Source organism: Sciurus carolinensis, chromosome 4 (genome assembly GCF_902686445.1).
Source record: "Sciurus carolinensis chromosome 4, mSciCar1.2, whole genome shotgun sequence".
NCBI classification, from domain to species: Eukaryota; Metazoa; Chordata; class Mammalia; order Rodentia; family Sciuridae; genus Sciurus; species Sciurus carolinensis.
Window position 1 is genome coordinate 53,893,894 of NC_062216.1, and position 25,655 is coordinate 53,919,548.

Below are 25,655 nucleotides of genomic sequence, written 5' to 3' on the forward strand. Positions count from 1 at the left end.
GGATAAACTAAAGTTTTAAAAATTCACAACTAGAAAGCCTGCACTAGAAAACATACTCAAAGAAATATTTCATGAAGAAGGAATGATATATAAAAGTGAAAATGAGCAAAGGGAGAAACTACACTAGAATGGTCTATCAAGAGGGAAATTAATTCAAAGTAAAAACCAGAAATAAACCAAAATGACAGGCAATAAAAATCATTTCTCAAAAATAGTACTGAATATAAATGGTCTAAACTCATCAATCAAAAGACATAGATTGGCATATTGGATTAAAAAACAAGATGTGACAATATGCTGTCTTCAAGAGACTCACCTCATAGAAAAAGACATCCACAGACTAAAGGTGAAAGGATGGGAAAAAACATATATATCATTAACATGGATTTTGTAAACAAGAAGGGATTTCTATCCTCATGTCAGATAAAGTGGACTTCAAGCCAAAGTTAATTAGAAGGGACAAAAAAGGATATTTCATATTGCTTAAGGGAATTATAAATCAACAAGACATAACGATCATAAATATTTATGCCTCAGACAATGGAGCACCTACATGTATCAAACTCTTCTCAATTTCAAGAATCCAATAGACCATAACACAATAATAGTGGGTGACTTTAACACATGTTTCTCACCACTGGCTCAATCCTCCAATCAAAAACCAAATTAAAAAGCTATAGAACTAAAAAGTACAATTAATTATTTGAACTTAACAGATATATAGAGAATATCTCATCCATCAATGACTGAATGCAATTTCTTCTCAGCAGCACATGGATCCTTTTCTAAAATAGACCACATATTATGCCACAAAGAAAATCTTAGCCAGTACAAAACAAGAGAGATAATACCTCACATTCTATCAGATCATAATGGAATGAAATTAGAAATCAATGATAAAAAAAAAATAGAAGATATCTAAAACCTGAAGACTAAATAATATACTATTGAACAATGAATGGATAGCAAAAGAAATCAGGGATGAAATAATTAAATACTTACAGTTAAATGAGAATAGTCATACAACATATCAAAATCTCTGAGACACTATAAAGACAGGTCAAAGAGGAAAGTTCATTGCATGAGCTCATTCACTAAAATAGAAAGTCACCAAATAAATAGCCTAACATTACTTCTCAAAGCCCTAGAAAAAGAAGAACAAATCAACACCAAAAGCAGTAGAAGACAGGAAATACTTGAAATCACAGCTGAAATCAATGAAACTGAAACAAAAGAAACAATTCAAAAGTTCAACAAAACAAAAAGTTGGTTCTTTAAAAAAAAATAAAATTTATAAACGCTTAGCCAAGTTAATGAAGAAAGAAAACTCAAATTATTAAAATTTGTGCTAAAAAAGGAAATATCACAATGGATACTACTGAAGTACAGACAATAATCAGAAACTATTTTAAAAATCTATATACTCTAATAAAAAATAAAATTTTCAGACATTGACAAATTTCTAGAAACATATGACCTACTGAATTGAATCAGGAGGACACAGAAAATTTAAATAGATCAATTTCAAGTAATGAAACTGAAGAAGCCATCAAAAGCCTACTAAGAGGACCGGGGTTGTGGTTCAGTGGTAGAGCACTTGCCTAGCATGTGTGGAGCACTGGGTTTGATTTTCAGTACCACATGTATATTAATGAATAAAATATAAATTAATGAACAAAATAAAGGTTCATCAACATCTAAAAAATTTTTTTAAATTAAAAAATAAATAAATTTTTTAAAAGCCTACTAAGAAACAAAAGTCCAGAACCAGATGCATTCTGAGGCCAGTTGTCAGGGACCAAGAAGTTCTTATTCTGAGAACACTCTGACCTTTACAATAAGCAGCAGCGCCCCTCCCCCACTCCTGGCTGATAATTCTGACAGTATGGCGCCTATGGCGCCCACGGCTTCTCTTCCCAGACTACACCTTCCCGCCGGCATAAACTTGCACCCTATCAGGAGCCCAATAGAAGAACACAGCCAACCAGCCTGCATCTCGTCATACCCCTCATTCCCTCAGCATAAATACCCGTGAGGACAATAAAAATTCACAGCTTGATCAGAATTCCTGTCTTGCTGTCACTCCCTGTGTCTCTTGTCCCTTTCATTCCTTCTCTCTTAGGTTCGCCGTCCTCGTTGATGTCCTGCGGGTCGGGACAGCCAGTTCTACCAATCCTTCAAATAATAACTAACACCAACCCTACTCAAATTATACCATGCAATGGAAAAGGAGGGAACCCTTCCAAACTCATTCTATGAAGCTAGTAATCACCCTGATACTAAAACCAGACAAAGAAAGATCAAGGAAAGAAAATTTCAGGCCAATATCCCTGATGAGCATAGATGCAAAAAATTCTTCTTAATAAAATACTGGCAAATCACATACAAATACGTATTAAAAAGATAGTACACCATAATGATGTAAGGGATGCAAGATTGTTTTAACATAAGAAATCAATAAATGTAATTCATCATTCATCATTAGAATCACATAATAATAGATGCAGAAAAAACATTTTACAAAAATACAACATCCATTCATATTCAAAATATGAGAAAAACTAGGGATAGTAGGAACATACCTTAACATTGTAAAAGCTATGTATACTAAATCTAATGTCAACATCATTCTAAATGGAGACAAATTGAAAGCATTCCCTCTAATAACTAGAATAAGATAGGGATGCCCTCTTTCACCACTTCTGTTCAACATAGTCCTGGAAACTCTAGCCAGAGCAATTAAACAGAAGAATGAAATTTAAAGGGATATGAATAGGAAAAGAAGAATGTGAACTATCCCTATCTGCCAAGGACATGATTCTATATTTAGAAGATCCAATAAACTCCTCTAGAAAATTTCTACAACTCATAAATGAAGTCAGCAAATTAGCGGGATATAAATTTAACATCCATAATTCAGTTTCATTCCTATATATAGAAATTAGGAAAACTATTCTATTCACAAGAGCCTTGAATAAAATAAAACATTTGGGAATCAATCTAACAAAACAGGTGAAAGCCCCCTACAATGAAATCTACAAAACTCTAAAGAAAGAAATCAAAGAAGACCTTAAAAGATGGAAAGATTTCCAATGTTCTTGGATAGGCAGAATTAATATTGTGAAAATGGCCACACTACCAAAAGTGCTATATAGATTTAATGCAATTCCTATTAAAATTCCAGTGATGTTCTTCAAAGAAAGAGAAAAAGCAGTCATAGAATTAATTTGGAAAAATAAGAGACTCAAAATATTCCAAGGATTCCTCAGCAAGAAAAATGAAGCTGGAGGCATCACAATACCAGACCTTAAATTATACTACAGAGATATGGTAACAAAAACAACATGGTATTGGCACAAAACAGACCAATGTTATACAGAACAGAAGACACAGAGACAAACCCACATAAATACAGTTTTCTCATACTAGACAAAGGCACCATAAACATAATTGGAGAAAAGATAGCCTTTTTGACAAATGGTGCTGGGAAACCTGTAAATCCTTATGTAATACAATAAAATTAGACCCCCTTCTCTTACCCTGGACAAAACTCAACTCTAAGTGGGTCAAGGACTTAGACATTAAACTATAGACCTTGTGTCTACTAGAATAAAAAGTAGTCCCAAATCTCCATTATGTCAGCTTAGGAACCGAAATCCTCAACAAGACTCCTAAAGAGCAATAAGTAAAGTAAAAAAATCAATAAATGGGATGGTATCAAACTAAAAAAGCTTCTTCACAGCAAAGGAAACAATCAAGAACATGAAGAGAGAGTCAACAGAATGGGAGAAAATCTTTGACACCTACACCGCAGATAGAGCATTAAACCCTAGTCTACATAAAGAACTCAAAAAACTTAACACCAAAGGCAAAAATAACACAATCAATAAATGGGCAAAGGAACTGAACAGACACTTCACAGAAGAAGAAATATGATCGGTCAACAATTACGTGAAAAAATGTTCAACATCCCTAGCAATTAGGGAAATGCAAATTAAAACTACACTGAGAGAGCACGCTCCGAGTCCCGGAGCCGCTGCAGTGCAGTGTACTCCTGCAAAGAACCAGCGGAGAGGCTCGATCTGCAGTCAGTCTCAGGGATAAGGTCAGGGCAGCCGGAGATCTCTTCAGGCGGCTCTGCCCACTCCGGCCGCGGGCTCTCTTCACGGGGCGATCCAAGATGGCGGCCTAGAGGGAGACTGCACCCCCGGTCGCTCCAGAACCCAGGAGTTAAGAAGGGGAGGCATTGAGAGACTCGGACTGAAGTGGAGCCACGGGTGAGTCTGCCCACTGGGTAAAGCTCGGCCCGGGTGGCAGGCCCAGATAGAGGTGGCTTATCGGAGCCGGGCAGGGCAGCTAGAGTCATCCACAGGCAGTCCTGCGCACTCCGGCCCCGCCCACACAGCCAGCTTCTCCAGGTTCTCGGAACGGAACTGGCCCGCTAGGGAGAGCCTGTCTGAACAGAGCACGCTCCGAGTCCCGGAGCTGCTGCAGTGCAGTGTACTCCTGCAAAGAACCAGCGGAGAGGCTCGATCTGCAGTCAGTCTCAGGGATAAGGTCAGGGCAGCTGGAGACCTCTTCAGGCGGCTCTGCCCACTCCGGCCGCGGGCTCTCTTCACGGGGCGATCCAAGATGGCGGCCTAGAGGGAGACTGCACCCCCGGTCGCTCCAGAACCCAGGAGTTAAGAAGGGGAGGCATTGAGAGACTCGGACTGAAGTGGAGCCACGGGTGAGTCTGCCCACTGGGTAAAGCTCAGCCCGGGTGGCAGGCCCAGATAGAGGTGGCTTAGCAGAGCCGGGCAGGGCAGCTTGAGTCTTCCCAAGGTAGTCTTCCACACTCCGGCAGTGGGCTCTTCCCACACGGCCAGCTGCACGGTGCAGGCCCACAGTGAGAGCATTTCCGCACAGAGCCAGTTCCAAAACGTGGAACCAGTAGGGGGCTAGGGGCAGTATTCTTCGAATGAGCTGCTTTATCAGATTCCTCCAAGACATCAGGCTACTGAAGGCTGGGAGGTGATACACTGGAAATCTAGTGGGACACTATAAGCCAATAGTGGAAAACTGCAATATCTCAAGGTCCCATTGACAACTGACCATTATGAGAAAACAAGGGAAGAAAATGTCCCAAACAAACCTAGATACTACATCAATAAAACCCAATGACAGCAGAGCAGAAGAAATGACAGAAAGGGAGTTCAGAATGTACGTAATTAAAACGATCAGGGAAGCTAATGAGGAGATGAAAGAGCAAATGCATGCATTGAAGGAGGAGATGAAAGAGCAAATGCAGGCATTAAATGATCACACCAATCAACAGTTAAAAGACCAAATACGGGAAGCAAGAGATCATTTCAATAAAGAGTTAGAGATACTGAAGAAAAACCAAACTGAAATCCTTGAAATGAAGGAAACAATAAACCAAGTTAAAAACTCCATAGAAAGCATAACCAATAGGATAGAACACCTGGAAGACAGAACCTCAGACATTGAAGACAAAATATTTAACCTTGAAAACAAAGTTGAACAAACAGAGAAGATGGTAAGAAATCATGAACAGAATCTCCAAGAACTATGGGATATCATGAAAAGGCCAAATTTGAGAATTATTGGGATTGAGGAAGGCTTAGAGAAACAAACCAAAGGAATGAACAATCTATTCAATGAAATAATAACAGAAAATTTCCCAAATCTGAAGAACGAAATGGAGAACCAAGTACAAGAGGCTTATAGAACTCCAAACATACAAAATTACAACAGACCCACACCAAGGCACATTATTATGAAAATACCTAACATACAAAATAAAGACAGAATTTTAAAGGCCGCGAGAGAAAAGAATCAAATTACATTCAGAGGGAAACCAATAAGAATATCAGCAGATTTTTCAATCCAGACCCTAAAAGCTAGAAGGGCCTGGAACAACATATACCAAGCCCTGAAAGAAAATGGATGCCAACCAAGAATCTTATACCCAGCAAAACTTACCTTCAAATTTGACGATGAAATAAGATCCTTCCATAATAAACAAAAGCTAAAGGAATTTACAAAAAGAAAGCCAGCATTACAGAACATTCTCAGCAAAATATTCCATGAGGAAGAGATGAAAAACAACGATGCAAATCAGCAACAGGAGGCGCTAGCCTAAAGGAATAGCCAAATAAAGGAGAAACCAAATCATGTCAAAAACAAATATGAGTCAATTGACTGGGAATACAAATCATATCACAATAATAACCCTGAATGTTAATGGCCTGAATTCATCAATCAAAAGACACAGACTGGCAGATTGGATTAAAAAGAAAAATCCAACAATATGCTGCCTGCAAGAGACACATCTCATAGAAAGAGACACCCATAGACTAAAGGTGAAAGGATGGGGAAAAACATACCATGCACACGGACACAGCAAAAAAGCTGGAGTATCCATCCTCATCTCAGATAATGTGGACTTCAAACCAAAACTAGTCAGAAGGGATAAAGAAGGACATTACATGCTGCTTAAGGGAAGCATAAATCAGCAAGACATAACAATCATAAATATCTATGCCCCGAACATTGGCTCACCCACGTACGTCAAACAAATCCTTCTCAATTCCAGAAATCAAATAGACCACAACACAATAATACTAGGTGATTTTAACACACCTCTCTCACCACTGGATAGATCGTCCAAACAAAAATTGAATAAAGAAACTATAGATCTCAACAACACAATCAGCAATTTAGACTTAACGGACATATATAGAATATACCATCCAACAAAGAATGAATACACTTTCTTCTCAGCAGCACATGGATCCTTCTCTAAAATAGACCATATTTTATGCCACAAAGCTACTGTTAGTAAATACAAGAAGATAGAGATACTACCTTGTACTCTATCAGATCATAATGGATTGAAATTAGAAATAAATGACAGAATAAAAAACAGAAACTTCTCCAATACCTGGAGACTAAATAATACACTATTATATGATGAATGGATAACAGAAGACATCAGGAGGGAAATAAAAAAATTCTTAGAAGTAAACGAGAACAAAGACACATCATATCAAAATCTCTGGGACACTATGAAAGCAGTACTTAGAGGAAGATTTATTTCATGGGGTGCATTCAAAAAAAGAAGTAGAAATCAACAAATAACGAGTTAACACTACAGCTCAAAGCACTAGAAAAAGAAGAGCAGACCAATACCAAAAGTAGTAGAAGACAGGAAATAGTTAAAATCAGAGCCGAAATCAACGAAATCGAAACAAAAGAAACAATCGGAAAAATTAATAAAATAAATAGTTGGTTCTTTGAAAAAATAAATAAAATTGATAAACCCTTAGCCACACTAACAAAGAGAAAGAGGGAGAAAACTCAAATTACTAAAATTCGGAATGAACAAGGAAACATCACAACAGACACGAGTGAAATACAAAACATAATTAGAAGCTATTTCGAAAATCTATACTCCAACAAAACAGAAAACCTTGAAGACATCAACAAATTTCTAGAGACATATGAACTACCTAAACTGAACGAGGAGGACATACACAACTTAAATAAACCAATTTCAAGCAATGAAATAGAAGAGGTCATCAAAAGCCTACCAACAAAGAAAAGTCCAGGACCAGATGGGTTCTCAGCCGAGTTCTATAAAACCTTTAAAGAAGAGCTCATTCCAATACTCCTCAAACTATTCCATGAAATAGAAGAGGAGGGAACCCTACCAAACTCGTTCTATGAAGCCAATATCACCCTGATACCTAAACCAGACAGAGACACATCAAGGAAAGAAAATTTCAGACCAATATCCTTAATGAACATCGATGCAAAAATTCTCAACAAAATTTTAGCAAATCGCATACAAATATATATTAAAAAGATAGTGCACCACGATCAAGTGGGTTTTATCCCAGGGATGCAAGGTTGGTTCAACATTCGGAAATCAATAAATGTCATTCACCATATCAACAGACTTAAAGTTAAGAATCACATGATTATTTCAATAGATGCAGAAAAAGCATTTGATAAAATACAGCATCCCTTCATGCTCAAAACACTAGAAAAAATTGGGGTAATGGGAACATTCCTAAACATTATAAAGGCCATCTACGCTAAGCCCATGGCTAATATCATTCTAAATGGTGAAAAACTGAAAGCGTTCCCCCTAAAAACTGGAACAAGGCAGGGATGCCCTCTTTCACCGCTTCTATTCAACATCGTCCTTGAGACTCTAGCCAGAGCAATCAGACAACCAAAGAAATTAAAGGGATACGAATAGGAAAAGAAGAACTCAAACTATCCCTGTTCGCTGATGACATGATTATATATTTAGAGGAACCTGGAAATTCCACCAGAAAACTTTTAGAACTCATAAGTGAATTCAGTAAAGTAGCAGGTTACAAGATCAATGCTCATAAATCCAATGCATTTTTATACATAAGTGATGAATCTTCAGAAAGAGAAATTAGGAAAACTACCCCATTCACAATAGCATCGAAAAAAATAAAATACTTGGGAATCAATCTCACAAAAGAGGTGAAAGACCTCTACAATGAGAACTACAGAACACTAAAGAAAGAAATTCAAGAAAACCTTAGAAGATGGAAAGATCTCCCATGTTCCTGGATAGGCAGAATTAATATCGTCAAAATGGCTATACTACCTAAAGTTCTATACAGATTCAATGCAATTCCAATTAAAATCCCAATGATGTACCTCGCAGAAATAGAGCAAGCAATTATGAAATTCATCTGGAAGAATAAAAAACCTAGAATAGCTAAAGCAATCCTCAGTAGCAAGAGCGAAGCAGGGGGTATTGCAATACCAGATCTTCAACTCTACTACAAAGCAATAGTAACAAAAACGGCATGGTATTGGTACCAAAATAGACAGGTAGATCAATGGTACAGAATAGAGGACATGGACACAAACCCAAATAAATACAATTTTCTCATACTAGACAAAGGTTCCAACAATATGCAATGGAGAAAAGATAGCCTCTTCAACAAATGGTGCTGGGAAAACTGGAAAACTATATGCAATAGAATGAAACTAAACCCCTATCTCTCACCCTACACAAAACTCAACTCAAAATGGATCAAAGACCTCGGAATCAGACCAGAGACCCTGCATCTTATAGAAGAAAAAGTAGGTCCAAATCTTCAACTTGTTGGCTCAGGATCAGATTTCCTTAACAGGACTCCCATAGCACAAGAAATAAAAGCAAGAATAAACAACTGGGATAGATTCAAACTAAAAAGCTTTCTCTCAGCAAAGGAAACTATCAGAAATGTGAAGAGAGAGCCTACAGAGTGGGAGAATATCTTTGCCAACCATACCTCAGATAGAGCGCTAATTTCCAGAATCTATAAAGAACTCAAAAAACTCTACACGAAGAATACAAATAATCCAATCAACAAATGGGCTAAGGAAATGAACAGACACTTCACAGAAGAAGATGTACAAGTAATCACCAGATATATGAAAAAATGTTCAACATCCCTAGTAATAAGGGAAATGCAAATCAAAACCACCCTAAGATTTCATCTCACCCCAATTAGAATGGCGATTATCAAGAATACAAGCAACAATAGGTGTTGGCGAGGATGTGGTGAAAAAGGAACACTCATACATTGCTGGTGGGGTTGCAAATTAGTGCAACCACTCTGGAAAGCAGTGTGGAGATTCCTCAGAAAGCTTGGAATGGAAACACCATTTGACCCAGCTATCCCACTCCTTGGCCTATACCCAAAGGACTTAAAATCAGCATACTACAGAGATACAGCCACATCAATGTTCATTGCTGCTCAATTCACCATAGCCAGATTGTGGAACCAACCTAGATGCCCTTCAGTTGATGAATGGATAAAGAAACTGTGGCATATTTATACAATGGAATATTACTCCGCAATGAAGAATGATAAAATTATGGCATTTGTAGGCAAATGGTCGAAATTGGAGAATATCATGCTAAGTGAGATAAGCCAATCTCAAAAAACTAAAGGACGAATGATCTCGCTGATAAGCGGATGAGGACATATAATGGGGGGTGGGACGGGCTAGCATTAGGTTTAGGGTTAGGTTTAGAGTTAGGCTAAGGAGAGCAGTAAGAATGAAGGAAAGAAGGACTGTGTAGAGGGAAAAGAGGGGTGGGAGGGGTGGGAGGGGTGGGGGGGAGGGGAAAAAAATATAATAAACATCATTACCCTATGTAAACGTAAAAAAAATAAAAAAAAAAAAAAAAAAAAAAAAAAAAAAAAAGATTATGGCTAGAAAAAAAAAAAAAAAAAAAAATAACAAGAATGGCCACTGGTTTGGCTGGTTGTGTCAGTGTCTGTGTCCTGCCCCAGCACAGAAGAATAAGATATTCGTTTAAAAGGAAAAGCTTTTTAAAATATGCTAACTGATCTCCCTAATTTTGTTTCTTGATTATATCTAGCTGTATGGAATAAATGTCCAACTTCAAAAAAAAAAAAAAAAAAAAAACTACACTGAGATTTCATCTCACTTAAGTCATAATGGCAATTATCAAGAATACAAATTATCCCACTACTCAACATATACTCAAAGGACTTAAAATTAGCATGCTATAGTGATGCGAACATATCAATGTTTATATGCTCAATTCACAATAGTTAAGCTATGTAAGCAACTTAGGTGCCCTTACACAGATGAGTGGATAAAGAAAATGTAGTAGATATACCCAGTGGAATATTACTCTACCACAAAGAAGACTGAAATTATAGCATTTGCTAGTTAATGGATACAACTGGAGACTATCATGCTAAGTGAAATAAGCCAATTCCCAAAAAACCAACAGCCAAATGCTCTCTCTGATATGCAGAAGCCAACTCACAATAGGTGGGGAGAGTGGAAGTTCACCAGATTGGACAGGGTAGAATGGGAGGAAGGGTTGGGGAATGGGAATCAGAAAGGCAGTAGAATGCATCAGACAGAATTTTCCTATGTTCATATATGAATACACAATCAGTGTAACTCCACATCATGTAAAACCACAAGAATGGGAAGTCATACTCCATGTAGGTACGATATGTCAAAATATATTCTACTGTCATATATAACTAAAAATATTAAATTAAAAAATATTTAAATGACATAGGTTGGCAGATTGGAATAAAAAATAAGACATGGAGAACCAAATCTTACTTAAAGATCAGAAACAAATCAAAATGGCAGGAAATAAAAGTCATTTCTCTATAATAACATTAAATGTAAATGTACAAATTATTCAATCAGAAGATATACAATAGCAGATTAAATTTAAAAACAAGACCCAACACTATATTGTTTTCATAAGATTCACTTTACAGGTAAAGACATCCACAGACTGAAGATGAAAATATGGAAAAGATGTTCCATGCAAATAGTACTCATAAACAACAGGATAGTTTTCTCATATCAAACAAAGTGGATTTCAAGCCAAAATTAATCAGAAGAGACAAAGAAGTTCATTTTATACTGCATAATAGAATAATCCAATAATAAGATATGATTCTAAATATTTATGCCTCAAATAATGGTGCATCTAAATATATATAACTAACTCTCCTCAATATTAAGAATCAAATAGGCCACAATAAATAATTCTGGACAACTTCAACACACTTCTCTCTCACCACTAGATAGATCATCTAGACATAAACTAGTAAAGATTCTTCAGATCTAAAAACTACTATTAACCAGATGGACCTAACAGACATCTATAGATTATTTCATACATCAATGACTGAATTTGCCTTCTTCTCAGCAGCACATGAATCATTTTCTAAAATAGGTCACAAAGCAAATCTTAGCAAACACAAAAAACAATAAGTATAATTCCTTGCCTTCTATCTGATCACAATGGAGTGAAATTAAAAATCAATGACAAGAAAAACAAATGAGACTAGTGATACAACATATCAAAACCTCTGGGCAGTATAAAGGCAGTTCTAAGAGGAAAATTCATAGCACAGCTCATATATTTAAAGAATAGAAAGAAACCAAATTTAAAAATCTAACAATACACCTCAAGGTCCAGCAAAAGAACAATCCAACACCAAAGTCAGTAGAAGACAGGAAATAATTAAAATCAGCACTGAAATTACATGAAATAGAGAATAAAAAAAATACAAAGGATCAACAAAACATAGAGTTGGTATCTTGAAAGCATACTAGATCTACAACCCCTAAGAAATTAAATGAACTAGACAGAAGACTCAAATAAATACAATTATAAATGAAAAAGGAAATATCACCACAGACACCACTGAAATTCATAGAATCATCAGAAATTATTTTTAAAATTTATACTCTAATTAGATAATCTCAAAGACATCGACAAATTTTTAGAGGCATATAACTGAGTCAAATTGAACTTTGAGGTTATGTAAAACTTAAATAGATCAATATTGAGTCATGATATTGAAGCAGCTATCAAAAGCCTTCTAACAAAGAAAAGGCCAGGACTGGACAGATTCTCAGCTGAGTTCTTCCTTTAAAGAAGAACTAATACCAACTCTCCTCAAATTATTCCATGAAACAGAAAAAGAGGGATCACTGACAAATTCATTCTATGAAATCAGTATCACCCTGATACCAACCAGACAAAGACACATCAAGGAAGGAAAACTTTAAGCCAGTATCCTTGATGAACATAGATGCAAATATTCTTAATAAAATTTTGGCAAACCACATATAAAAAACACATTAAAGGGTTGAGGCCATGGCTCAGTGGTGGAGCACTTGCCTAGCACCTGTGAGGCACTGGGTTGGATCCTCAGCACCACATAAAAATAAATAAATAAAATAAAGGTATTAAAACAAAGAGTGCTTCATAATATGAATAGTAATTTTAAAAACATTTAAAATATAGTGCACCATGTTCAAGTGAGTTTCATTCTAGGAATGAAAGATTGGTTCAAAATACACAAGTCAATAAATGTAATCCACCATATAAATAGATTTAAGGACAACAATCACATCATCATTTCAATAGATGAAGAAAAGGCATCTGACAAAGTACAATGCCAATTCATGTTTAAAACACTGGAGAAACTAAAGATAGAAAGAACTTACCTTAATAATGTAAAGGTTATATATGACAAACCAAAGGTGACATTATATTGAATGGAGAAAAACTGAAAGCGTATCCTCTAAAAACAGAAATAAACAAGGATGCCCACTCTTACCACTCCTATTCAACATAGTCCTCAAAACGCTAGTCAGATCAATCAAGTAAGAGAAGGAAATTAAAGGTATATAGATAAGAAGAGTTGAACTTGTCTATATTTGCTTATGACATCATCCAATATTTAGAAGACAAAGAAAAATCTACCAAGAGACTTCTAGAGCTGATAAACAATTTTAGTTAAGTATTGATATAAGATCAACACACAAGGACTGGGGTTGTGGCTCAGTGGTGGAGTGCTTGCCTAGCACACATGAGGGACTGAGTTCGATCCTCAGCACCAAAAAAAATAAATAAATGAAGGTATGGTATCCATTTACAACTGAAAAAAACAATTAAAAAAAATAATCAACACATTGCTTTTCTGTACTCCAATAACAAACCTGCTGAAAAAGAAATTAGGAACAATATCCCATTTGCAGTAACTTGGGAAAAAAAAAATCCTTGGGAATTAATCTAATGAAGGATGTCAAGGACCTCTACAATGAAAACTACAGAACACTGAAGACCTTAGAAGATGGAAAGACTGCCCATATTCTTGAATAAGCAGATTTAATATTATTAAATTATTATTAATATTATTAAATTATTAAATATTATTAAAAATGGCCATACTTGGGCTGGGGCTGTAGTTCAATGGTAGAGCGCTTGCCTAGCATGTGTGAGGCACTGTTGATCCTCAGCACCATATAAAAAAATAAGCAAAATGAAAGTATTGTGTCCATCTACAACAATAACAAAATGGCCATACTACCAAAAGTATTATACAGATTCAATGCAATCCCCCTCAAATTACCAACAACACTCTTCACAGAACTAGAAAAAGCAATTCTAAAATTCATTTGGAAAAATTAGAGATCTAGAATAGTCAAAGAAATTCTGAGAAACAAGAGTGATGCTAGAGGCATCACAATACTGGACCTCAAAATATACTACAGTTACTACTTTAGTAACAAAAACAGCATGGTGCTAGCACCAAAACACACATGAGACCAATGGAATAGAATAAAAGACACAGACAAAACCACTTAAATACAACTATCTGATACTATACAAAGGTGCCAAAAATATTTTGGAAAAAATACTGCCTTATTAATAAATAAGGGGAAATTAGAAATCTATATGCAGACGAATGAAACTTGACCTCTACCTCTGACCCTACACAAAAATCAACTCGAAGTGCATCAAAGACCTGGGCATTAGACATGAAACTCTAGAACATCTAGGTTCAACAATCCAACATAGTGGCACAGGCATCAACTTCCTCAATAAGATGCCCAAAGTTGAGGAATTAAAACCAGGAATCAATAAGTGAGATGGCATCATATTCAAAATCTTCTGCTCAGTGAAGGAATAAACCACACCGAACAGCTCAAAATGCTTCAACAAATGACTGGATTGACACTACATTAAATGTCAGAGAAAGAATATAGAAAGTTCATAGTTTAAAGGTTCATCAAACTAAAAGATGATGTAAGAAGTGAAATTAGAGAAAAAATACAGGATAAAGATCACTTCAATAGAGATAGAAATTCTGAAAAAAAAAACAAACAGAAAACCTCAAAATGCAAGAATTAATAAACCAAATTAAACATTCAATGGAAAGCAGCACCAAAAGATTAGACCCCTTTGATGATAGAGATTTTTAGGCCTTGAAGTTAATGTTGACCACAAAGAAAAGACATTCAAAGACCACAACCAGAATATTCAAGATATATGGGAAATCATCAGGAGATCAAATATAAGAATTATTGGGGCAAATGAAGGATTTGAAATACAAACTAAAGGGATGCACAATCTTTTCAATGATAATAATATTAAGAAATTTTCCAAACCTAAAGAGTGAGAAGAAAATGCAAATACAGTAGGCATATAGAATTCCAAATAGACAGAATCAAAGCATATCCCAATCCTCCTCAAATTATTCCAAGAAATAGAAAAAGAAGGATTGCTGCCAAATTCATTCTACCAAGCCAGTATCAATCTGATGGAAAAAAACAGACAAAGACACATCAAGAAAGAAAAACTCCAAGCCAATATCCTTGGTGAACATATCCTTGGCAAAAATTCTTAATAAAATATTGGCAAGCCACATACAAAAAAAAAAAAAAAAAAAAAGATAGTGCACCATGATCAAATGGGTTTCATCTCAGGGACGCAAGATTGGTCCAACATACTAAAATCAATAAATGTGATTCACCTCATAAAGGACAAGAAACACACAATTACCTCAATAGACACAGAAAAGGCACTTCACAAAGTACAGTCCCCATTCTTGTTTAAAACACCAGAAAAATTAGAGATAGAAGGAATTTACCTAAGCATTATAAAGGCTATCTATGACAAACCCAAGGCCAACATCATGTGGAATGGGGACAAACTGAAAGCATAACCTCTAAAAACAGGAACAAACAAGGATGCCCACTCCTGCAACTCCTTTTCAACACAGTCCTTGAAAGACTAGTCAGAGCAATCAGGCAAGAGAAGAAAGTTAAAGGGACATAAGTAGTAAAAGAAGAGCTTTAATTATCACTGTTTGCTGACAACCTGATCTTATATTTAGCAGACCCAAAAAACTCCACCAAAAGACTTCTACAGTTGATAAATAAATTCAGCCAGAGAAAAGATCAACAAACAAATCAGTCACATTCCTATATTCTAATAATGAATGAGCTGAAAAAAGAAATTAGGAAAACTATCCTATTCACAATAACATCAGAAAATAAAAATTAAATGCTTGGGAATCAATCTAACAAAAGAGGGGAAGGACCTCTACAATGAAAACTACAGAACACTAAAGAAAGAAATTGAAGAAGATCTTAGAAGATAGAAAGACACCCCCCCATGCTCGTGGATAGGCAGAATTAATATTGTCAAAATGGTCAGACTACCAAAAGAGCAGATTCAATATAATCCCTATCAAAATACCAATGATGTTCTTCATAAAAATAGAAAAAGCAGTTCTGGAATTGATTTGGAAAAATAAGAGACCCAGAATAACCAAAGCAATTTGTATTAGTCAGGGTTCTCTAGAAGAACAGAATCAACAGGAAGTACGGTTATAAAAAGGGGATTTATTAGATTGGCTTACATGACCAGAAACTGGATAGTCCACAATGGCCATCTACAGGCTAGAAAGCTGGAAGAACCAGTAGCTGTGCAGTCCAAGAGGCAGAAGTCCCAGAGCAAGAAGGATAAACAGTGCCATCCTAGTCTGAGTCCAAGGCTTCAGGAAACTACCTGGAGAATCACCGGCAGAGTCCTCTTGGGAAAAGTGAAGAAGTGAGAGTACGATATCTTCAGACAATCGAAGCAGCAGTCAAGAACCTATTTAAGAAGACTCGAGCTTGTATCTGCATCTGCTTCCTTGTTCTTCCAACTTTTATTCCAACCAAGCCGCCATGCTGCCCATGCCTAGGGAGGGTCTCCACTTCAGTTCACTGTCCCACATGCCAATCATTCCTAGACACACTCTCAACTGACACACCCAGAAGCCTCATAATCTTTGGCATATCTTAATCCAATCAATTTGACAATTCAAAGTAACCATTACACAATTCTTAGTAAAAGAGTTATGCTGGAGGCATCACAATACTGGACCTCAAAATATACTACAGTTACAACTATAGTAACAAAAACAGTATGGTACTAGCACCAAAACACACTTGAAGACCAATAGAAAAGAATAGAAGATACAGAGACAAACCCACATTAATACAGTTACCTGAAACTAGACAAAGGTGCCAAAAGCATACATTGGAGAAAAGATAGTTTTTTAAACAAATGGTGCTGAGAAAACTGGAAATCCATATATAAAAGAATGAAATTTGACCCCTATCTTTCACCCTGCACAAAATTCAACTCAGAGTGCATCAAAAACCTAGGAAATAGACCTGAAACTCTGAAACTGCTAGAAGAAAATGTAGGCCCAACCCTCCAACTTGGTGGAACAAGAACTGACTTCCTTAACATGACTCCTTAAACGCAATAAATAAAATGTAAAATCAGTGGATGGCATCATATTAAAAAGCTTCTGCACAGGAAAGGAAAAAAACTAAAAGCATGGAAAGAGAACCTACAGAATGGGAGAAGATTTTTGCCACCTGCTCCTCAGATAGGGCACTAATATCCAGGATATGTAAAGAACTCATAAAACTTAACCATAAAAACAATTAATAAATGGGCAAAAGAACTAAACAGACACTTCTCAAAATAAGAAATACAATTCACCGACAAATGTATGAAAAAAATGTTCAACATCTCTAGCAATCAGGGAAATGCAAATCAAAACTACATTGAGATTTCATCTCAATCCAGTCAGAATGGCAGTTATCAGGCATATAAATAATAATAAATGTTGGTGAAGATGTGGGGGAAAAGGTATACTCACATTGTTGGTGGGACTGCAAATTAGTGCAACCATTCTGGAAAGCAGTATAGAACGCCTCAAAAAATTAGTAATGGAACACCCTATGACCCAGATATTCTACTCCTTGGTATATATCCAAAAGATTTAAAATTTGCATTCTACAGTGATGCAGTCACATCAATATTTATATCAGCACAATTCAGAATAGCCAAGCTATGGAACCAACCTGGGTGCCCTTCCACAGATGTATAGGTAAAGAAAATGTGGTGTATATATATACACAGTGGAGTATTACTCATTCATAAAGAAGAATGGATTTCTGGCATTTGCTGTTAATGAATGTAAATGGAGACTATTATGCTAAGTGAAATAAGCCAGTTCCAAAAAGTCAAAGGTCAAATGTTTAATATGCAGAAGCTAACCCAAAAATAAAATAAAATATAAAATATAAAGTAGGGGAGAAAGAAAGGGGAAAAAAAGGAGAGGAAATTCCATCAAAATAGAGGAAAAATCTATAGAGTTCATGAAAGGGATTGAGGTGGAGGAAAGAAGGATGGGATGGGGAAGAACAGTGGAATTAATCTGAATGAACTTTTGTATGTACCACAGTGAATATCTGAATATTCCACAGTGAATTTCAACATCACATATATCCACAAGATATTAAATTTAAAAAAAACTAAATAATTTGCAGTAAGATGAATAGAGTAGAGGGAGAGGAGCTTGGGAACAAAGGGAGAGGAGCTTGGGAACAAAGGGGGAAGGGGACAAGTGCTGGGGACTGAATTAGAGCAAATTATATTCCATGCTTTTGTGATCATGTCAAAATGTATCCTAATGTTATATATAACTAAAAAGAATTGATTAAAAATGACATTATAAAACAAAACATACTAAATGGGACAATGAACTAAACTGATAAGTCTCAAATGAAGTACAAATTGCCAACAAATATATGAAAAAAAAAGTTCAACTGTTTTATCAATCAGAGAAATGCAAATAGACACTACACTGAGATTTTTATCTCATTCTAGTTTCAACAGTCATCAACAGTCATCAAGAATATAAATAATAATGCTGGGAAGGATGTGGGGGGAAGGAACACATGTATACCATTGGTGAAACTGTAAATTAGTACAAGAACTATGGAGATTCTTCCAAAGATGAGGAATGGAACCACCATATAACCCAGGTATACCATTCCTCAGCATTCATCCAAAAGAATTCAAGTCAGTCCACCATATGCACACCTGTGTTTATAGCAACACAATTAAAGATAACTAAGTTATGGGACCAATCTAGTTATCCATCAATAGACAAATGAGTAAAGACAATGTGATACACACACACACACACACACACACACACACAAAATGGTGCTTGATATAGCCATAAAGAAGAATGAAATTATGTCATTTGCAGGAAAATGAAACTGGAAAGCATCATGTTACATGAAGTCAGACTAAAAAAGGCAGGCATTGTATGTTTTCTATTATATGTGGAAACTAGAGAGTAAAAAAAAAAGAACATGAACCTCATGAAAATAGAAGCAAGATCAGTAGAGTAATGGAGGAGATGTGAGGAGAGAGGAAGGCAGGGAAAAGGAATGTACAGCAAGTGGAAGACTAAATTATGCTACATACATTCATCAATCTATCACAATGAATCTCACTATTATGTATCATTATAATGCAATTTAAAATCATACATCAATGAAAATTGTTAAAAACAGAATGTCATCAAACAGTTGAGCCAGGCATGGTGACACACATCTTTGAACCTAGTGACTTGGGAAGCTGAGACAGGAGGATGACAATTTCAAGGCCAGCCTTGGCAACTTAATAAGACATTGACTCAAAAAAAAAAAAAAAAATTTTTTTAAAGGAATGCGCATGTATGTAGCTCAATGTTAGAGTGCCCCTAGTGTTCAATCCCAAGTATTAGGCTTGTTTAATTGTATTTTCTTTGTTTAACATCCTAAGAAACTTAGCAAAAGCGCATGCCAACTCCAGAGAAATACTTAAATAAATCAATGGAAGAAATAAAGTTTCTCCCTTTTTAATTAATAAAAATTAAAAATATTAAAAATTACTCCTTCTTTGAGAACTGGTAGTTTCATGGGTAAAGAATGAAGGAAGTTTTTGTTAAAAGACATACTTGCCATTTTGAAGAATAGTTTCCTCACCCAAATCTCCTTGATATCACTCAGATAAGACACTTAATTCTTCAACATTATTTTCTATTTTGAACTTAAAAATAATTTCCCATGAGGAAATGACAAATGTTAAACAAAGCTGACCATTCTAATATATATACTTGCTTTTATCAACAGAACTTTAAATTCCTTATCAGTAGTAATATTAGACATTTACATTCATGTTTTATAATGGGATTCATGTATTTCATAACCATGTAAGAAAATATGAAATTTCCTTAAATTATTTATTTTATAAAAAGTCTCTTACTTTTTCTACTTCTGAATTATCACTTGTCTCTCCTTGGATTTTCGTTGGAACTACGATTTCCATAAATGAATTTTGAGAACCTGAAGAAATTAAAAAAAAAAAAAACATTTAGCAACCATCTTAAATTTGACTAAATATCTTTCAGAAGGTGCACTTATGCAGGTAAGGATGGTCCTCCACTGTGTACAGCTGTGAAAACCTAGGGCACTTGCTTCACCAGCACACATACAAAATGGAATGATAGAAGTTTAGCATGTTTCCTGTGCAAGGATAACACACAAATTCATGAAGAGTCCCATATTTAAAACTAAGCAAAATGAAACAAAACCCCTTGAAAATACTTAATTTTAAAAACATACAATGTGGTTTTAAAAGACCCAAAAAAGAATGAAAATATCCAATTTATACAAAATCAGCTATTCCTGAAAAAAGTGGAATAGACCAAAATATAAGTAGATGAATAAATAAATGACATACTTCAGAAAACCTGTCTGATGACTTTTGTGCAGGGTTAAAGATAGGAATCTAGTTTCATTCTTCTATATATGGATATCGAGTTTTCCCAGCATTATTTGTTAAAAGGCTATCTTTTCTTCAACATGTTTTTGGCACCTTTCATGATGACCAGATGACTATATCTATGTGGGATTTTCTCAATGTCTTCTACTCTATTCCATTGATCTTTGTGTCTGTTTCAATGTCAATACCATGCTGTTTTTGTTACTATAACTCTTCAGTATAATTTGAGATCAGTATAATTTGTGATGCCTTCCAGCATGCTCTTCTTATTTAGTATTGCTTTGGTTCTTGTGGATCCTTTATTCTTCCAAATGAATATTAGGACACCTTTTCTAGTTCTATGCTTTTGGTAGTATGATCATTTTGATAATATTAATTCTGCCTATCCAAGAACCTGGAAGGTCTTTAAAACTTCCAAGTGCTTCTTCAATTTCTTTCTCCAGTGTTCTATCTATAGTTTTCATTGTTGTGGTTTTTCATCTTCTTGGTTAGATTTATTCCCCAATGTCAATTCAAAGTGACTCAATGACCTAGGAATTAGACTAGAAACCTTGCAACTGCTAGAAGAAAACAGGGTCAACACTCCAACATAGTTGATGCACATCTACTGAAAAGTGAAAAGGCGCCCAGAAAAACCACTCCAAACGTGGGAACTCACACAAGAGATTTTACTAGGCAGACTAACAGTGTCTGCCCTGAAGAGAGAGAGAACATGGCAGAGGAGCTTCGCTTAAGTAGTTGAATTTCCCAGGCTAAGGACGATGGGGTCAATTGCTGAGCAGTTAAAATTCCCGGGCTACGGATTAAGCCAATGGCTGCTGAGCACAAGCTGAGAGGTGGACCAATGGCTGGCTATGATGGCAGAACGACAGCTGGGGGTGCTGTCATGCGTCCTTACCTTTCCCCGAGGCCTGTCCTGTGCCCAGCCACCCAGAAAGGAGCCCCACGAGGTCTTAGGGTGTGTTGGTTGTAGGCAGCCCGAGGCCCGAGGCGAGAGCCAGACTGCAGGGCAAACCCAGCGCCGGCCTGCTGCCTGCCACCCCCAGGCGACACCCAGTGGGTTCACACAGGCACAGCGCTGCGCTGGCAGCTGGGGACCTGCCTAGCCGCATCTGTTGGCCAGGCAGCCCACTGAGCACTACATCTACTTCCTTAAAAAGAACCCTAAAGCTCAAGAATCAAAACCAGGAATCAATAAATGGGACAGCTTCAAATTTAAAAGTTTCTGACAGTGGAGGAAGCATTTAAAAGCATGAAGAGAGAGCCTACAGAATGGGAGAAAATCTTAGCCAGCTATTTCTCTAACAGGGGATTAATATCCAGAATATATAAAGAACTCAAAAAACTTTTAAAGTCAAGGACTAAATGTCAGGGTCTTAAGCCCCCTTACTCTTCTCGACTAGCGACAAGGGAAGGGAGCACTCCCCAACAAGGTCAGACTGGGAAAGGTAGAGCCAACTGACTGCCCACACCCAGCCCTCCCGGTGAAGGACAATCAGACCTGTCAGGGAGACCAGTCACAGCAGGAACTCGTTTATTGAGGAAGTCACACAGCTTTTATGAAGGGTGGAGGCTAGGCGGGAACAATTCAGCTTAAAGGTCAACAGGGGTGGGGGGGTTGTTCACACAGGCAAGAGTCTCATAGGACTATATGGCAAGCACGAGCTGATCATGTCAGTGGAACTGTTGTTAACCAATCCCTGACGGTGGTTCGATTTATCATCATTAACTATTGAAACCGCCTTTGAGGCCTTGATCTTGCTCACTCGTCAGGGAGTAAGCAGTCAGTCTGAGTTAGTTACCATGTCATTAGTCCCAAAGCTAAATGTTTTCTCTCATATGCAGAAGCTACAGCAAAACAGCAGGGGAAAGGAGGCAGACCCATGAAAAGTGAAGAGAGATCAGTAGGGTAGAGGAGAAGGGTTGAGGAGCAGGATTGAGGGGAGAAAGGAGGGAAAGAAAAAGGGAGGAAGTGAGGAATGAAATTGATCAAAATTACTCTAAGTACCTATGTGAACGTACCACAGGAAATTCCTGCTTTGTAAACATCTATAAAGCACCAATTATTTAAAAAATAATTAATAATTGGAAGTAAGATTATTGATGGCTTAACATAATAAAGACTTCTTTGTTTTTCATAAGAAGTCTATTGAGAATCATTAGTTTTCATTTAAGTAATGACTCAGAAATTCAGGTTCCCTCTGAGTGGTAATAAATAGCCCAAGGCCTCAAAAGTCACAGTGCTTTCAGAAAAGAATATGGAATATATTAAATGCCACTATTCACTTTTAAATGACCCAGTTTATTACATTAATTCCACATTAGTGGAAAACTTAAAAAGGAACTCATAATAGAATTCTATAAACAATTTCAAATAAAAAGAATAATTTTCTAAATATTATAACTGTTGAAAATAAGCCAGGAAGAAAAATTAATGAATAGACCAACAGGGAAGTGAAAAAGGATATAGGGAAGGAAGAAGATAAGGAAAAGGAATGTGAAGAATAAGAAGTCCTAAATAGTTTCATAGGTTAGTTCCATCAAACAATACATAATTCCTATTTGGTAAAAACTCATTCAGGGAAAGTTGGAATAATCTTGATAATAAAGGAAAAGAATCATATGATCATCTCAATAGATGTAGAAAAAGGCCTTTGATAAAGTCTATCACCCATTCATGTTAAAAACTCTGGAGAAAATAGGGATAGAAGGAACTGATCTCAACATTATAAAGGATATATATGGCAAACCCAAAGCCAACAACATGCTGAATGGAGAAGAACTGAAAGTATTTCCCCTAAAATCAGGAAAAGGACAAACATATCCACTTTCACCCTTCTATTCAATATAGTTTTCAAAACTCTAGCAAGAGAAAAAAAATTAGAGTGATACAATATGGGAAAAGAAATCAAATTATGTCTGCTGATGACATGATCCTAAATCTAGAATACCAAAACACTCCACCAGAAGACTTCTAAAGCTGACAGTGAATTCAAAGTAGCAGACTAGAAGATCAACACTCACAAATCAACAGTTTCCCCATACTCCAATAGTAACTCTGCTGAGAAAGAAATCAGGAAAACCATCCTTTCACAATAACTTAAAAAAAAATACAGAACACTGAAGAAAAAATTGAAGAAGACCTTAGAATACAGTTAAGACTTCCCTTGTTCTTGGATAGAGAGAATTAATATTGTCAAACTGGCCATACTACCAAAAGCAATGCACACATTCAATGCAATTCACATAAAATCACCAATGACATTCTTAACAGAACTAGAAAAACAATGTCCTTAAATTCATTCCTTAAATTCATTTGGAGGAATAAGGAACTCAGAATAGCCAAAGCAATTCTGAGCAAGAAGAGTGATACAGGAGGCATCCCAATACCTGATCTCAAATTATACTACAGAGAGAAACAAAAGAAGCATGGTATTGGCATCGAAATAAACATTTAGACCAGTGGAATATAACAGAAGACACAGAAACAAATCCACCTACTTACAGCCATCTGATATTCGATGAAGATACCAAAAATATATGTTGAAGAAAAGATAGCCATTTTAACAAATGGTGCTGGGAAAATTGAATATCCATGTGTAGAATAATGAAACTAGAACACTGTCTCTGGATCAAAGACCTAGGAATTAGACCTGCAACTCTGCAACTGCTAGAAGAACATTTAGGCTCAACAATCCAACATAGTAACACTTACTAAGACCCCTAAAGTTCAAGAAATAAAAGCAGGATCAATAAGTGGGAGGGTATCATATTAAAAACTTCCACACAGTGAAGGAAGCAATTCAGAGCACAAAGGGGAGCCTACAAAGTGGGGTGAAATCTTTGCCGGGCTGCTCCTATGAGTGCAGATTAATGTCCAGAATATATAAAGAACTCAAAAACTTTTTTTTTTTTTTGCGGTGCTGGGGATTGAACCCAGAGCTTTGTGCTTGCAAGGCAAGCACTCTACCAACTGAGCTATATTCCCAGTCCCTCAAAAACTTTTAACACCCAAAAATAACTAATCCAATCAATAAAAAAGGGAAATCGAAAAAAAATAAGGAAAATATTGATAAACAATATGAGAAACAAGATACCATGAATAAAGTTCTGAGGTAAACAAACTTAGAAACAATCAGTGTAAGAATATAATAAATAATTCATATCCAAAGTAAATAGATGTTCTGCATACATTCACCATTCATAAATACAGAATTCATTATTTCAGAAGGAACATACATTTCTACATGTTTACATCTATGTATATAAAGAAAAACTGTAAAAGTACCACCAAATTGATAAACATAGTAGTTATCTTTAAAATTGCAATAAAACTGACAACCAATAGGGATGATAAGGTTAGCCTCTTTTTGTCTTTATAAATGTATTCATATATTGCTAAATAAAAATTCTTAAGCAGTTAAGAACGATAACTTGAAGGGGCTGGGGATATAGCTCAGTTGATAGAGTACTTGCCTCATAAGCACAAGGTCCTGGGTTCAAGTCCCCAGCACTGGGGGTGGGGGGGTACTGTAATTTGCAGTAACAGAGCCCAGAAACCTATATCTTTTTTAATTCCCAGAGGTTATTCTGATACAAAGCCAAACTCTAGATTCACTATTGCTTTTTGAGAACAGGTTGATGTATAAAGAAGTTTATCACTTCACAATCTAGCAGTTATCATAGTTTTTACACTAAAGCTAAACCAAAGCTCAGAATCCTTCTCTATATAACACTGGACGTAGTCCTTGCCACTCCAAATAATACTCTGTGTTCCTTGCAAATCCCACCTTTTCTCTTCCTCTACTTGCTCTGAAGAATACATATGAATTCAGGCAATATTTCTTTGCCAAGATGCCAACTATCTCTGTATATGAAGGATATCACCTAGATGCTTATGTTGAAGTGTAAGTTATATGTAACTACAGAGCAAGACATTCTGATTGCCATTTTTAAAATTTTTATTCATAAGAGAGACATTTAAACTTCAACTGAAAATGCCAGTTCCAAACTTCTACATGGTCCAGTTAGCTGAGGGATCTTGCTCAGCAATTTGGAGATGATACCTTCACATTAATTCCCTCTTCCCACCAATTCCTTGATAGTCTCTAATCTGCTTCCT

The 25,655-nt window shown here is 36.1% G+C and overlaps 1 protein-coding gene and 1 pseudogene across 1 annotated transcript in view; one reads left to right on the plus strand and one right to left on the minus strand.

Annotated features, from left to right (window-relative positions):
• Adam32 (ADAM metallopeptidase domain 32) overlaps positions 1-21,645 on the minus strand; it is a 159,594-nt gene extending 137,949 nt beyond the window's left edge. Inside the window, exons 1-2 of the mRNA XM_047549669.1 lie at positions 21,549-21,645; positions 20,015-20,094 (exon numbers count right to left, since the gene is read on the minus strand). Coding sequence (XP_047405625.1) covers positions 20,015-20,094; positions 21,549-21,645 — 177 coding nt within the window. The remainder of the gene's footprint in view (positions 1-20,014; positions 20,095-21,548) is intronic.
• Positions 20,221-20,319, plus strand: LOC124984089 (uncharacterized; annotated as a pseudogene).
• Positions 21,646-25,655: the final 4,010 nt, after the last annotated feature.